The 17,344-nt window shown below is 29.7% G+C and overlaps 1 protein-coding gene across 2 annotated transcripts; it reads left to right on the forward strand.

Moving 5' to 3' along the window:
• The first annotated feature begins 565 nt into the window (after positions 1-565).
• LOC139512918 (coiled-coil domain-containing protein 13-like) lies at positions 566-17,344 on the forward strand. Of its 2 annotated transcripts, none has more exons than XM_071300893.1 (18): positions 566-670; positions 1,765-1,956; positions 2,487-2,561; positions 3,616-3,712; positions 4,831-4,973; positions 5,838-5,912; positions 6,637-6,756; positions 7,138-7,245; positions 8,025-8,183; positions 8,455-8,531; positions 9,431-9,530; positions 10,090-10,296; positions 10,664-10,788; positions 11,631-11,723; positions 12,116-12,241; positions 12,705-12,832; positions 13,091-13,235; positions 15,338-17,344. In XM_071300893.1, the coding sequence occupies exons 2-18, from the start codon at positions 1,789-1,791 to the stop codon at positions 15,501-15,503; spliced, it is 2,112 nt and encodes a 703-aa protein (XP_071156994.1). In that variant the 5' UTR covers positions 566-670; positions 1,765-1,788; the 3' UTR covers positions 15,504-17,344. The 2 variants fall into 2 exon arrangements, with proteins under 2 accessions (XP_071156994.1, XP_071156995.1); XM_071300894.1 differs by lacking the exon at positions 566-670 and adding an exon at positions 902-957.

Consider the following 17,344-nt stretch of genomic DNA (forward strand, 5'->3'; position numbering starts at 1 on the left):
GCATGGAATGAGAACTGTTTTATTACAAGATTGAAAGTATAATCAAGGTGACAAATTATAAAGAATTGTACGTGCAATTTAACTGAGTTTTACGTCAATTTTATTTACTTACATTCTTTTTCGATTATTGGGTATCTGCCGCTAGACTGATTAGTATTTCTACCAGGCGCCTATGCAAGACCACTTGGCTGCATCAGGATGGGCAAGTTTTTACACTTTCTATGACGTGTATTGGTTTGTACTTCGATCCTATTTGATCCGTGCTCGGATATCCAAATTGAACAAAAAAACAATAAACATTTAATCTTGGAAATACATATCTGGATATATTCACAAGAAATTTATATTGGAGATTAACGTCGAGTAAAACTGGGTAGGCAAATATTCGCATTAATCTGAACGGATAAAGACTCCAAATGTCCTCCTTTTTACACAATAACTGATGGTGGTGCTCCTAATTATAGGAGCCCCTTACGGTGACCAGAAGAAAATTCACACATTTGTCTCGGAAATTTATCATCTCCGTCATACATTTGTTATGTTAGTTTTTATTTCAACCAATCAAAATGAATTTAACAATGCAGGAAGCACTTGTCCAATGAAATCTGTTCTTATTTAATGATTATGATTGGAATGAAATTTTTGTTGCTAATGATGCTTCAAAGAAAAAGTATATTTTGTTTATCTTCAAATAAGAATATTTCGGAGTAAACAATACACAAATTCCCATGGCCTTTCTGTAACTGTCTATAGAACACGTTTTCACCAATGTCCTCATTACAAATATTCCGTAATTTTACATTTCTGGTCGAAAATAATAAGTTGGTCTTTAGACTTTACTTGAAGCAACTATGGTTTTTTTTTTAATTTACTTTTAGACCATTTATATGTTTCAGAGTATATTGTGACGAACAAGTACACAATTTTTGTTCAGGGGCCAGCTGAAGCTCCCTCCAGGTATGAGATTTTCTCGGTAGTGTCTTAAGACCCATTGGTGGCCTAGGGCTGTTTTCTGCTCTTTACTTTAGTTGGGTTGTCTTTTTGACACATTCCCCATTTCCATTCTCAATTATATGTACGCACTAGTCTACTGCCTAGTGCTCAATCAAAATTGAGCGATCTACAGTGCACTCATGTATATTGAAGTCACTTTGGCATCAAGGACAATTCAGCATTTGTGAAAGACCTTTCAACAGCTCTATAGGTATAAGATCTGTGTGCACCTTGGATTCGTTCCCAACCGATGTTCATTCAAATACCTGTTGAATAAGAATATGTTTTGTAGAAGTATATACATCTCTGAATATTTATACTTTCATGAATAAAATTCTTGAATTTTTTCAATGATTTATTTTGTTTTGTGATCAGATGATTAATTATTAATTGTGATTTATTTAAGATTACTGTTAATTGGTATTTACAAAGCTTGTTGTGCATTATTGTAACATTGCCATTATTGTATACATCAAATAAATGTGTTTGGTTTTAAGTGAAAAAACAAGTAGTTTTAAAATCATTCAAACTAGCTTGGTAAATGTATAAGTAAAACAACATTGAAGATTTTTAATGAAGAAACAAAAGATGATAATTTTTAACAGCTTGTGAGGAGTTTGATAGTAGTTTGGAATCTTTTGCCTTTCTTTTAAAAGTTTTAGAGACAAATGACTTGGTGTTTGATATTTTGTGAATATTCATTTGTTGCAAGTTTAAAAAAAGTGATTTATTTTGTGCCAGCATATACCTGTATCTGAAATTGGTTTTCAGCTTTAGGATAAAAGTAATTACAAAATGGAATCAGAAACAAGTGAAACACTAAAGAAACAATTCCAGTTACTCCAAGAACAACAACAGAAGAAATTACAAAGGAGGAAGCAAAAGAAAGAAGAAAAAAGTAAAGAAAAATCAATAGTTAATACATCTAATGCCTTTGGAGTTGATGATGATTTAAACCTGAAGGTAAGTAAAAGTTTTGACAGAAAGAGTTGTTACTGTATTTGTTATAGTAAGACAAATGTACCATTTTGATGTCAGCTATAAATATAGCTTTTCACTCCAATGCATTTACACTTGGAAGTGAGCATAATTTAATAAAATAATAATCATTCAGAATGAAGAAATATTGCATGAACTTACAGAGGGAGAATTTGCTTCTCCCATAAACTGTCATCTTTCTTGGGTGCATCCAGTTTGCAGAGAAAACAACAGTGGCTCTGTTTCAAATGGTAATTACTTGACTTTAATTCATATCAATCATAATCTTGACAGCTGTTCTTCAGTAGTCATGTAGTCTATTATGGTATAAGCCCAAATTGTTTTTGTAGAGACATTTGTGTATTAATGAAGCATCATCTAATAAAATAATTTGTTTTATATATTATTTTCTTTTTGAATTTTCAGTATGTATTTTAGGAGAAGGTTTCCTTCTGATTTTATTCACATGTATTAAAATGTTAATATTATCAAAACTTTACATTTGTATTTTTCAGTTAGCAGATCCTGTACCAAAAGGCAGTGGTTATGTATCAGAGGAACTAGTACAACATTTAAATAATCAAATCAGGGTAAAGACATTCTTTTATTTGATAGAATAGATACTAAAGAAATATTAAAAAAATAAAAACTTTACAGAACAAACATAATTTTATGGTCTTATTGCTATACATGTATACTATCACAGATATAATTGGCTGTACAAAACTGTTTTTAAATCTAAACAATTCCTAGTTAGTTCATGTTGCTCTGTCAAAAACTACAGTCACTAGCCATGAACTTTGAACCGGAATAACAATGTAACATCTTATAAGAATACTTTCATCAGATACAGACAGCTCCCTATATATAGCTATCATTATATGATTAAGATCACCTACATTTCATGATTCATTTCTTTAACATGTAATCATTTTATATAACTTTAACATAGGTGGATGTCATTAGCTGTGAATGCATTTTTCATTCAGAATTAACTGGCACTAATTATTTGAAAACTATGTTTTCTACAAAATCAACATGAACTATATAAGACTACATCATATCGCTTAGATTAGGTGTAATAATACTTGGCTTCTACTCTAGTCAATAGTTGTTATTACAGTCAGATAGGTTTTAGTATCTAGACATTGTTAAGGGAGTTCGCTTCTCAGTTTCAAAGTTTCAAAACACTAGTTTATATTGATAGGGAATTAATAAAGGAATCCAAAGAGCAAAAAAAATATACAGGTCACCGTGCTTGTTTTCAAGATATAGGCCATTGAAATTTTGGTGGGAAAATACTCTCTCTTGACTGTTCGTAGCTTTATCATTGACAGGTTGAAGTTCTCAAAAACTGTTAAAAAGTTATTAAAACTTTATAAGACTTTTACAGATGGCTTATGTAAAAGATTTACAGAAAGAAAAATGGGGGTCACCGGGCAAATTTTTTCAAGGCATTCAAATGGATAAAACCAGAGGATTCCGAAAATCTGACAAAAAATCCAAAACATGACAAGCCAGTCTCCTTAATATGTTAAGTAAAGATTTTTATGGACACTGAAAATATCTGAAATAAAATGTTAAATGTACATTAATATCATGTATATATTTCTGAGGAACAGTTTTATACATGAATAATTTCAGGAAGTAAAAGATGAAAATGGAAGATTGTACAGACTACTGAGTGAGAAAGATTTTGAAATAAGAAATTTAAAGAAGAAAAGAGAAGAAGATGAAGCAGGTATAGTAGGCTCCAGCAAATCAGATACCTTAAATGTCAGCAAATATATACCATTACCCGATATATTCAATTAGACGATAAATGTATATTCATTGAATATTCTGCAATAAGGAGTTGACTTAATTCTGAGATTTTATTAGCCTTGACCACTGATATAAAACAGTAAAATAGTTGGAGGGATGTTTATCAAATACATGATACTCCACCAGGCGCCACAATGTTTGTGTATTAATTATATTTTATTCCTGACATAATCAAATGATTCACCTTTTTCTTCATATCTAAGTGAAAGGACAAGGTTTACTTATGGCACAATATGGCCTAAAATATCATCTTTATCATAAAACACCAAAAAGGTCACAATTTGGTTTGTAAATGGGTCTATTTTAAAAGACTTAAGCTAAATAAATCAGTTCTTCTCATAAAAGTTCATTATATTCTCCTAAGTAAGCCGATTTTGGCCATTTTGTCAAAATATGATGATTTTGTGCAATTTAGAAAAAGCTTTAGGAAAACCTTGGCCGCCACCTAAGATACGAAATGTGTTGTAACCGAAAGATTTTAATTTTGATATGAGAACTTAACTTTAAAAGAGATGAGGCCAGCATGAAAAGTAAGTAAATGTGATTAAAATTCTAAACCTATTCTATTCTACATTAGTAGCATATATAAGCTTATGTTTTAGTTGAATTGATAGTTATATGATGTCAAAACAAACTTTGAAAAATGAAGACACACAAAATATAGAATAAATGTGTCCATAGTACACAGATGCCCCATCTGCACTATAATTTTCCATGTTCAGTGGACAGTGAAAATGGGGTAAAATCTCTTATTTGGCATTAAAATTAGAAAGATCATATCATAGGGAACATGTGTTTCAAATTGATTGGACTTCAACTTTGTCAAAAACTTAAACATGAAGCAGAACAGATGGATGAGAGGATGAAGGAACAAATGGACGCACAGACCAGAAAACATAATGCCCATAAATGAGACATAATAAATGGGGCATAAAAATTAAGAGTGATAGCTCTAGAGCAAGTACATTTTATTTACAGCATTTTCAAATTTAGTTTATATACGGTATATAAAAGTCTATTCTTTGTACATTTCAGCTGGTGGTAAAGTAACTAATGAAGCTGCAGCAACAAAGATTGTAGAATTGTCAAAAAAAGTCAGAGAACTTACAGCTGAACTTCAGTCAGAGAAAACTAAAGTTAAACAATATGGCAAAAAATGTATGGAATTACAAAATCAGGTTAGACAGGCGTCCAGTTAAAAGCTTTTACTTCAAAAAAATTCAACATAAATTTTGAACTGGTAAACAATCAGACAGTCTGTGATCAATTGATATGTGCCTTACTATATTATGCGTGTAAATTTTAACTATATTTATTTATTTATTCATTTTTATTTTCAATTTTGATACATAATGTACAGTGAGTGCATCCTAAGCCTTTTTGGCTGACTGAAAAATACATAATATATATGAATGTAATGGGTATTATATTTCAGGTTGCCCTTTGATATTAAAATAATCATTCATTCATTCATAGAATATTGTCAATAAAAAAAATGCAATTCCTAGAAAGGATTTATGAACTCACGACCCTTAATGATCTTTATGTTCCCATGGTATTTCATTATGCATAGATCCGTGGATTTAGATTCTTTAATTGAATTTGTCATTAAAGCACGACATGGTTGGGTAAAAGAATCAATAGTTGATATTTATTTGATTTGTTTGGACATTTATATGTCAGATTGAAATTTGCCATTTGGAGTACATCTCAATTTCACTCTTTATTTTTCAAAATACATTTTCAACTTAAGGTGTGTGTCTTTCAAAGACTGCATGACCAATCAGCAATTTTTAGTATGATTATTCGTTGTGCCAACTTTGTTTGTTTGAAGAAGAATTGCAAAAGAAATTTAAAGGTCCCAGTGATTATGCTACACAGAGGAGCTAGTGCATCTATTCAATGGGACAATAGAACAGATAATGTTTAAATACCTCAACCAAGAGTAGATGACTGAGGAAATTTTTATTTTGTTTTGCAATAAACATTATGAATGTGTTGTGTTGTTGCAACCTGTGTATTATTATTTTTATTTTTTTCAGATTTCTAACATCCCAGGAGAAACAAGGTCGATGCTGGGATCAGCTATTAGTTTAAATTCACAGTTGGACGAAAAAGTAAAAAAAAAATAGTATATGACTTGTCAATTTAAAAAATTACAATTACCGAGCAATCAATATTTCAAGCTATTTTTAGAATCTTTCAAAACTATACCTAAACTACACCATGAAATAACAAATTCAATGAAGAATCTGTCAAAACTATACCTAAACTACACACTGAAATAACAAATTCAATGAAATATTTTGACACAAAACTAAATTAAAAGTCTTAGAATTATTTCACATATGTTATCATTCTATAAAATTTTTATAGTCTTTTAGGCATAATTGAATGAGGAGTGTACAAAACAAGCAAATGTGATGTAAATATTGAACCTAGTAACATTATTAATGTATTCCAGATTGACAATTTATGTCAAACTTTCTGTGAAATTTCAAGTTTAATTTGTATGTATAAAGTGGTGGTTATCTTACACATAACACAGATATATAGTGTAAGGAATTTTGTGTATAAATTATCCTTTTTTCAATCACTCGATAAAGGAGTTTAAAGTTAGTAAATGCATAAGACATAACATTAGAGATCTTTAATAAGGTTTTTTCAAGTTTAGAGACAATTGTTTTTTATGCCTGGTATATGCCTGTTAAAGTTAACTCAGTATAAGGATCCAATATATTTTAGGTGTTGGTAGCTAAAAATTTCTACAAACATACCTAGCTAAATTATGAATTGCAATGACTGTTGCCTATAATCTGTATTTTACTGGTTTATTTTCAGAAGGAGAATGAGGTTGATGTGAAAGGTTTACAGGACAAGTTAAGACACACAGAGAATAAGATGTCAGAATACAGGATACAGTGTTCTACACTCAAAAATGAAATCAAGATGGCTCAAAAGGTATTATATATTATTACAAGTCAATTGTACCTTTTTGGTGTTTTATTTATGTCTAGTAATATATGTTATATTATATCGCATGGTATGATTTTTCATGTTTGTTTCTTATATTAATATGAGAGTTCAATGTTAAAGTGTGTAAATATCACTTATATTTTGTGCCTGAATGTCATTATATCAGTGGCCAAGTGGTATATGCAGTTCTACTACTGTTACCACTAGCCAGTCAACACCCAGCTTGTGCAGGTGCACTTGACTCCTCCAATCTTAATTGACTAGGATAAAAAAACAAACTGTAAAGGATATTGTTTTATCTGAAGCAGGTTTGGTTTATGATTACAGAAGCTATAATCTTATTGAAAGTTTGTTTTTAAATTTTAGGTTTTACAACAAGAAATTGGAACAGAAAATATCAGCATACAATCCTTAATGAATCAGCAGAGTAGCTGGAGGGGGAGAGCACAGCAAATTATTAGTCTACAACAAAAGGTAGCCATTGCTGATTTATTTGCTTACCAGCTAGATGTATGAAATGAATGTATTATACCACTTCAAATGTCAAACATTTGATGCTGTTATCTTTTTTTGTCATATGAGGTCATCAGTGATGATTTGTAATGCTGAGAACCTTTGAAATCTGTTAGATACTTACTTCCTTGTCAGACATGTTCTTTCTGTTTTCCAATACTTTTGGTTCAATCATATTTAATCCAGTACTGAATGTGTTTAAAGAGTTTATAAAATTTGAATTATAATTTTAATTGAGCAGTATTAACTTTTTTTATAAGATTAACTTTTAATTATATTTTAAAAACTGTAAGTAACTTAAAAGATTCCTGAATAGAAAGGATGTTCCAACAATGAAAAAAGTGTGCCCCATAACTGCCATGACATAACTTATTATATATAATATAGTTAACTTTAAAACTGGTTCATATAAGAAAAATATGTACTATTATATATCTATATAACATCTGAATTATGATAGTGGGTAGTATACTGTGTTTTATGGACTGTGCATTTGTTGGTTCTTAATCTGTTTGTGCTGTTTCATTATACAGTTCAGGTGGTCTACCATGAAGTTTTGGTCACATCAGCGTGAAAATTAGTACTCATATTCCTTATGATTAGACTCTTTAAATAGATGCTTAATTACCAGTAGGAATTTGACTTAGATTTTGTAGCCTGTTAAACTTGAAACCTTTCTAGAAGTGATATGAATTACAGTCAGTTATATTTTCTATTTTGTAATGTTGCAATTTTCACAGGTAGAAGAGTTAAAAGGGAAGTTGGAAAACTCCAAACCCAAAGAATATGACTTGGAGAGAGAAATGTTAGGGAATTCTTCTGCTAGGAAGAGAACAGGTGATGACAGACATAGAGAGCAGCTCAGGAAAATTGACAAAGAAAAAAAGGAAGCTCAAGAGGTGAGTCAAATAAATGGTATGCAGTTAAACTTTTAATTTAAACTTGATCCTTCAGTTTTGAAGCTTTCTTAGGTTTTATTTGTGTTAAGATTTTTGCAAGTTTATTCAAAATAACTGTTTATGTGAGTTTAGAAGTATTTCCTATTACTATTACAACTATTGTAAATTTTACATTTTCTTTAACATTTCCCTTTTGTGAGTTTCAGAAAATGATGAATTTTGTCCATGAGAGATATATATTTATCATATATGTAATGATTTTCTTTTATAGAGAGCAGCAAATGAATTCAAAGCATTGGAATCAGATCATGAAAATTTAAAGAAGAAATTAGATGCTGCAAAATCCAGGTATTAATGGAATGATATTGACATGATTGAGGTTTAATTAAAATTCATGCATTGGTGAATGGAATCAGAATTTTATTAATTCAAGAAATTGATATCAAAGAGGCTGAATTTTCATTATTAACACTGGGAACAATAATTTACCAGGTCAGAATTATAATTAACAGCAAATTTAAACTAAGAACTTTGGATTATTTAAGGTAGATCATAAGTAAATGTTTTTTGTGACAGGATTTTCTTATAATTTGCCAAAATGAAGATTTGACTATGCTTTTTTCAAAAATATAGAAATAAGTATGGGTCACCGTGCTATTTTTCAAGCTATGAGTCGTTGAAAATTGCCTAAATTTGGTTAGTTTGTTCATGAAAAAACACACATAAGAGTGCATAAAAAAAATTCTATGAGATAGAATTTTGAAATAAATTGTGAGAAGATAGGTTTTATAATATGTTTTAAGAAAATAAAAAGAAAACATGGTGTCACCAAACTTGTTTTCTTGCCACAAGTAAAAATAAAAAAATTCCCTATTAGCCCAGTATAAATTTTGTACTAAAAGAGTTATCTCCCCTCAAATGACTCATTTGAAAAAAATGATTTTAAAAACCAAAAAGGTTGATATTTGTTAAAATATTTTGAATAATACAATAAATCAACAAGTTTTGTTTATATAGATAAACAGTCTAACCATTAAATTGCAAATCTGTTTCCAAATTTGCTTATTTGGGAAAATAACTAGACCGATTTTGTACTGTGATTGTACAATCTAAGATGGCGGTATACCATGAATCTACCTTAAACTGAGTAAGGCATGCTGTCTATGATGCTGAATTATGAAACATTTATATAGCTAGAAGTCAGATTATTTATTCATATATCCTGATTTTTTTTGATTTTTTTACAGAAATTCTGTTTTGTCAAAAGAAATAAAGTCATTCAAACAGCAAATGCAGACAATGGTACAGAAGGGTCAACATGATGATGAACTCATTGAAGCACTCATGGTAGTGTTTCTCAATCTTTTTGATTTATAATTTTTTTTGCTGTCCATATATCATTCTGTATACAATTGTTTATACATGATGGCCAGCCTATTTGATTTGATATTAAAGAAAATACATTATAAAAAAATAGTTTTGCATAAAAAGTTGTTTTTCTTAACATATCATGCTATTCTTGCATTATATCTTCATTGTGAATTAAAGGTCTTAAAAGCTTTGATATTATAGAATTTCTAGATTTCTTACTTGAAACTTTGAACTGTATATCTTATACTCATTTTCTAATGTTTTAAATACTGCATTTAACCAGACCTTTTTTTGCTTAATTAAATTTGAAGGTTGTATGAATTGTAAATTTATTAGTACTTGGATTTTGTTTATGAGGCAAAGATGAATGCCTAATTCGGTTAACATTGTATGGTTCACTGCTTTCTGAAAATTTGACTAAAGAAATATGAAGGGCCATATCAAATTATATCTTCGTTCCATTTTGGTTTTAAGTTCTACCCAAGAACTTTATTTTATTTACAAATATAAAACATGGTTTTATTTTTCATTACAGTTACAACAAGCACAGCTACAAAAAATGTTAGAACAGACTAGTGAGACGAAGACACTGACAGAAGTTGATTCTCGGGAGAAAGTCAAACAAATGGAAATGAAAAAACAGCATGATAATAATATCGTACAGCAACTTAAAATCATTGTAGCTGAAAAAGAGACAAAAGTTCATGCATTAGAGGATGAAATTAAACAGTTAAAATTGAATGTTAGTTTTGCTTCTACAACAATGTAAATTGAGAAATTATTGTGATATTTTTATTTATGCAAAAAATTATCCGCTACATATATCTGTATGCAGATTGCTAAAATTGCAATAATTAATTAGGTTTTTGTTCTTTCTTTAAAAATCTCAATAATAAATTCATGCAATATTTTGTGAATTTACACTTTGACATTGTGACGATTATAGTAGACAGATAAGGAAAAAATAAATATCTAAATGTTTTCATAAAATTGAGATATGTGATCATGTTAAATGTTGCTTTAGTATACAATGTTTTATCAAATATAGTAAAAATCTGACTTAACACATGTAAAAATATAAAATGTATGGTCTTGTTTTCTCTTATCAGCATTTACAGAAAGCACAGATGGAAAATGCCAACATGTTGTTCCAGCCCTCTAACAGACCTCAGTCTTCTAATGATAATGTAGAACTAGAATTTAGACTGTCATCTGTAACACCTACAGAATCAAGGTATAACTTGTTTTTCATGTGTATACTACAAACTTAGTCAAGGAATCATAACCATTCAATGGTTTACTTTTACAAATTGTGACTTGGATGGAGAGTTGTCTCATTGACAGTCATACCACATCTTCTTATATCTATGAGAATGATACATTTCTTTATTTGAAATGATTTACTAAGATGTTTACGACAAATTTCTCTTGATCAGTATTTGTATGTTCTAAATTGGATCATATAAGTTCAAAAGAAGGAGCTACACATTAACATGGAGCTACATGATATCAGTCCAGTACCCATGATTTAAGTCCCTCAATATATCTTCCATCTTTTATATGGGATATTGTATAGCGAGATAAAAATTATGTAAAGATGCTTTAATATGTTGTACAATCAAAGGGTATTCATAAAAATTTCAACCCATTTTAAGTTTTATGAGATTCATAATGTATAGGGTGGATGACTGTTATGTGATTCATAATGTATAGGGTGGATGACTGTCTCAGTAAAAAGTCCAAATTTTATTTTCTATTTTTAACCAGGATTGATTGATTGATTGATTAGTGTTAAATGCCACTTTCAGCACTACTGTGTTATTTCATGGGAGTCATTTTTATGATGGAGGAAACAAGAATGGCAGTATAGAATAACCACCTTCTGTAGGAAAATGGACAATCTTAGTCAATTTTTAATGATTGAAGTCAAGCACACCTGCCAATATTAAAAATGTTAAAAGTTTTGTCAAAAATATGTTCATTTGGTTGTTGAAATTGAAATCAACAAATCAATACAATGCTGGCATAGAAAAACAATATTACAAGTTGCAGATCAATTTTTGAACTTTTTTATAGAATGAGTGACAGACCACCAACTGTAAATAGTATGTTAGATTCAGCGAGGTCTCAGTCTAGAAAATCATTGGTTAGAGAACCATCCTTTTCTGTGTAAGTACAGTTGCATAACTGAATACAGCAAAAAATAAAGATGAAAATACATTACAAATGAAAACATTAAAGAAATTACAAAAATTATCATATTAAATTTAGTTTATAACAAAAGAAAACATTAATTTCTATCGAAAATATAATTAATTTATAGAGTAAACAAAAAACAAAATAGCGTAATTTACTTTAAAAAAAAAAGATTTGAGAGTACAATTCTTGTTTGATATTTATATAAAAAAAAAATTAAACAAAAACAAATTTTGGAATTTTGCCCTTGAACAGATTGAATATGTGCATGTTAAGCTGACATTTGAACATTGTTCTTACACTTTTTGTCATATTTATTTTGACAATGCACCTAAATGAAACCTATTATTTTTATACCAATTCAGCAATAATTTAGACAAACGTGCTGTGAATGAGCTAACTTATCAGTGCCAGGAGTATAAAACTCTTATGCAAGTAGCTGATGTAGAAAGAGAAAAACTTTCAGAGTTAGTACAGATCTTACAAAAAAGGTAACTCATTGTGAACAAATACAAATCTTAAAAAGTTAGTTAAGTGTCTATATGATTCTATGCTGATAGTGGTATTAGTTCCATGGATTACTTGTTTTAATACTTTTGTATATACTGTGCATTATATATCTGAATGTTATTGGCTGGTTTTTTTTTTTTTTTAATAATTGTTGTTGTATTTTAGGCTGTTAAGTTACTAATGAATGTCAAGTTATTTTTTTAAGTTGATTTATTTCTGTTTTAATTTATTGTTAAAAAACATCGTGAGTCATTACTTTTATGGTTTAATCAAATCATTTTAAAGGTCTGAATACTATCCATTCAGATTTGATTTAAATATTCTGTTCCTTCAAATATAAAGTTAATTGTTCACAAGAAATGTATTTAAATTTAAAAAAACAATTTTGAATGACTGCTTACAAAATCAAAAAACAAATACTATAAGTTCTGTTTCTATTTTTAGATCTGATGAAAGTACACAAAAAGTAGCTGATGTACAAAATGAATTGATAAATCAAAGAAAAAAGAACGCCTTGTTAGAGAAACAGATTGGGAAGTCTAAAATAGAACAATCCAGTAAAAGTAAAGGTGGTAAGTGAGAATGAAACTATCTGATGAGTTAAGGCCATACAATACAGTCTTGATCCCACTATGATTTTGCATGCAAGCTATTTTCAAATGCAAATATTTATAAAAAAAATACCTTCATGTGCTTTGTTTAGAGATAAATGGGGTTAAAATTTAAGACATACATGTATACTCAAAATTAATGTTTCTTTATATTTGAAATTATCAAGAAATGAGCAAAGTTGATATTTCAGACAGTTAACTTAAATTTTTGTTTTTCAGATGGTTTACCCTCCCGAAGTAAGAAGCAGTCTGGAAGAGCTAGTAGTGTTAATGTAGCCTCCAGTATAAGAGATTCTGCAGTGTTTGGAGAAATGGATGAAGATGATCTCCCACAAAATATGAATCTAGACGAGTTAGTTACTACGTAAGTTACAAGTTTATTCACACATTTAACTTTAACTGATAAATCATCAGTGAATAGTTTTTCTTCTAATTTTAAATTATTCTTTGAATCTGCTATAGTGCTAGATATTTAAATAGCAGATATTATTATACCTCAGTTATCATTTTCTTTATAAAATAAGTACACAATATTTTCACTATTTTGCAAATTACAAGCTTTGAAATATTGGACCGGTCAAAAATTTCCAACCATTGGACCTGGGTGAAATTATTTGACTGCAAGCATCTTTATTTTTTGCAGAATTTTAAATCCAGCTACGCGATGTGAGGATTTTGAAAATAACGCGGGAGTAATGACATCGTGTTTTACCCATTGTGTCTAGTATAGGGTTGACGTCAGTGCAAGACATAGTCTTAGTATGTGAACATATCTATGAAGTAAACGTTATGTTTTGGTTTCTTCTTTAGCTCACCTGGCCTAAAAGGCCATGTGAGCTTTTCTCATCACTTGGCGTCCGTCGACGTCGTCGTCTGTCCTCGTTAACAATTTTTCAAACATCTTCTCCTCTGAAACTACTGAATGGATTTGAATGAAACTTAACATGATTGTTCCTTAGATTATCCTGCACAAAGTGTGTGCTTCGATTTTTGATCCGTCAAAAAACATGGCCGCCGTTACTTAAAATAGAACATAGGGGTCAAATGCAGTTTTTGGCTTATATCTCAAAAACGAAAGCATTTAGAGCAAATCTGACATGGGTAAAAATGTTCATTAGGTCAAGATCTATCAGCCCTGAAATTTTCAGATGAATCAAACAAACCATTGTTGGGTTACTGCCACTTAATTGGTAATTTTAAGGAAATTTTGCAGTTTTTGGTCATTATCTTGAATATTATTATAGATAAAGATAAACTGTAAACAGCAAAAATGATCAGCAAAGTAAGATCTACAAATAAGTTAATATGACCAAAATTGTCAATTGACCCCTTAAGGGGTTATTGTCCTTTAAGGACAATTTTTCACAATTTGTTCATCATATTTGCTAACTTTAAAAAATCTTCTCCTCTAAAACTACTCAACCAAATTCAACCAAACTTCAACTGAATGATCAGTAGGGTGTATAAAATAAAGTTTGTGCTTTATTTTTTATTTCGTCAAAAAACATGGCCGTCATGGCTAAAAATAGAACACAGGGTAACATGCAGTTTTTGGCTTATATCTCAAAAACTCCAGCATTTAGAGCAAATAAGACAAGAAGTTAAAGTATTTATTAGGTCAAGGTCTACCTGTCCTGAAATTTTCAGCCGAATTGGGTAACTGGTTTTTCAGGTATAATGCCCCTGAATTGATGATTTTAAAGAAATTTTGCAGTTTTTGGTTATTATCTTGAATATTATTATAGATACAGATAAACTGTTAATAGCAAAAATGTTAAGCAAAGTAAGATCTACAAATAAGTCAATTTGACCAAAATTGTCAATTGACCCCTTAAGGAGTTATTGCCCTTTAAAGACTTTTTTCACAATTTGTTCATCATGTTGACTTACTTTTAAAAATCTTCTCCTTTGAAACTGCTGTATCAATTTCAGCCAAACTTAGGCTAAATGAGTTTCAGAGTATCTAGTATAAATTTTATATTTCATTTCCTTGTATGTCAGAAACATAGCTCCTATGGCTAAAATAGAACATAGGAGAAAATGATTTTTTTTTTGCTTTTGAAGAAAATAGGACGATTCAAAGAACATTTAAATAAATTGAAAAGCCAAAATAATCATTGATGAGAGATTTAACCAAAAAAATTAAGGTGAGCGATTCAGGCTCTTGAGAGCCTCTTGTTTTAATATTATGATAGTTGATTTATCACCGCCATTTATTGTCTGTTGTCCTTTAAGATATAATAAAACACTTACTGGATATTCGTGGAAAAGTAAGTTTATTGTCCCTCTGATACAACTATTGCCCTAGGTTACACCTCAGGGAAATATGCCGGAACAATAAACTAACTATTCCACTCATACCCAGCCAGAACTATAGTACCGTATATCCTACTTGAGCCTAAATTTATTATAAATGAAAAATATTTTTTGAAACCTTGTTATTTTCTATAATTTTTGTACTTTTAGGCTTGAAATTCAGAAAGATGAAATAGACTCTTTAAAAGGAACATTGAAAAATACTTTAAAAGCCAAGGAAGAGGACTTGAGAATGTATTCACAAATGATGGAGGAGACAAAAACTGTGTTTTTACAAGCACTGAAACAATTCAAAGAGAATGATCAAGGCACATGATGATGTATTTTCATTTTATTGATTTTGAATAATGTGCTGTCATCTGTATATGAATGGATGAAAGTTGTGTATTGCAATTCATTAGATGTTAATATGAAGATACAATTATTTATTTATGAATTTATGGATGTTGAATAATGGTTGTGGACACCTGTATTAAAGTCCATAGTTAATACTGTCTAGAAAGACTACCTGATTGCTCAAATATTAGGTCTTTCAAAGGAAAAAGGTGCACAAATAGTCAAGTACCAGTTGCTGTCAGGAGTCTTCCATTTTTTTTTGATAAATACTTTAACAGCAAGTGTGTCTGAAAAGTATAGCACCAAAGGTATACTTTAAAAATCCTCATTTTAATCAATGAAAACAGTCACTTAGCTTGTATTTTATGTATGCCAATTACTAAATGATTGAAATTCTTCACCACCAATAAAAACTTGTTGCCACGAAATAGCCCAAAAGCAGTGCTTAAAAGTGGCGTTAAAACACAAAAAATCAAATCAAATCAATAAATTTAAGTCTGATATCTTATCTTTCTATGGTGTACATATGATAAAGTTGTATTTAATAAATCAAGCATCATGTAGTTTGATCTGTCTGATCTGTCTGTTAATTTTAACAGTAATTTATTTCTTGTCTAAATCTGAATTTGTCAACCCACCAATAACATAGGACAGTAGCAATAACATGCTGTTGAAATAACCCTGTAAAAATGAGATGGAAAGGTCTTCTTCTTAAGTCAGGAATATGACAGTTGTTTTCTATTCATTTTATGTGTTTGAGCTGTTGATTTTACCATTTGATAAGGGACTTTCAATTTGAATTTTCCCTGTAGTTCTGCATTTTTGTTATTGTACTTTTTCCTCATCAGATTGACTTGAATATCAAACAAACAAAATCCACTCTGATCTAATAGTACTAACAGTAACTGAAAGATAACTCCAAGATAATTCAACTATAAATTAACAATGTTTTCTTATACTTAAATATCAGTCGGTACACATCCAACAGATTTAGTGTTAATAACTTATTAACCATATGAGAAAGCTTCATCACAGAAATTCACTATATAAGTACTAACAGGATGTAGGACCAAATATTTGTGTATCCTTCTGCAACAAATTAAAAAAGAAAAACGAAGCATTTCAATGTCTTAGTAAAATCAATTAAATTTAATTTATAAGAATGAATCAGCATATTTTTCTGATGTTAGCAGCAGTTTTTGCATTGCAAATATTGTTAAAGATAGTGCAAGATGACAGTAACTGGTACCTGATTGTTGATATGATAGAATTCTAATGGAATAAGGCTTGTCATACTTCATGTGAAGTATTTATTGATGAACTAGCCCATTTTAATTGTGTTATTTTAATCCTGCACATGCTTTGTAGTTTTAATTGTTGTAATTTGTTTCCTGTGGCAGTGTCCAGGTGTAACTATGCACACAGAACACTTTTATCATGTTGATATATAAAAGACTATACCCAAATTAGCAAATATATTTCTGAAGGACATGAAGTTGTGCACCTGCTTCGTGACTTTTTCTTTTAAGTGTTTTTTTTATGTTTCTCATTAAATAACATGGACTTAACTATATTTTATGATTAATAGTAAAGAGAACACTCTTTAGACAACAACAGTTGATGTATCTTCTGCTTAGTGGTTAGTGCTTTGGCCTTGCCATTTATTACTTTTATTTTGTTTAAATGTAAGTTAATATTGGTATTGGGTCCCACTAATTTGGGTTCCAAAATAAAATTTTCTGTTTTTATACTCAATTGATGGAATATGATTTACAAATTCACTCAAAAATTAAAGAAAAGACAATAAAAGTAAATTATAAA

Source organism: Mytilus edulis, chromosome 2 (assembly GCF_963676685.1).
Source record: "Mytilus edulis chromosome 2, xbMytEdul2.2, whole genome shotgun sequence".
NCBI classification, from domain to species: Eukaryota; Metazoa; Mollusca; class Bivalvia; order Mytilida; family Mytilidae; genus Mytilus; species Mytilus edulis.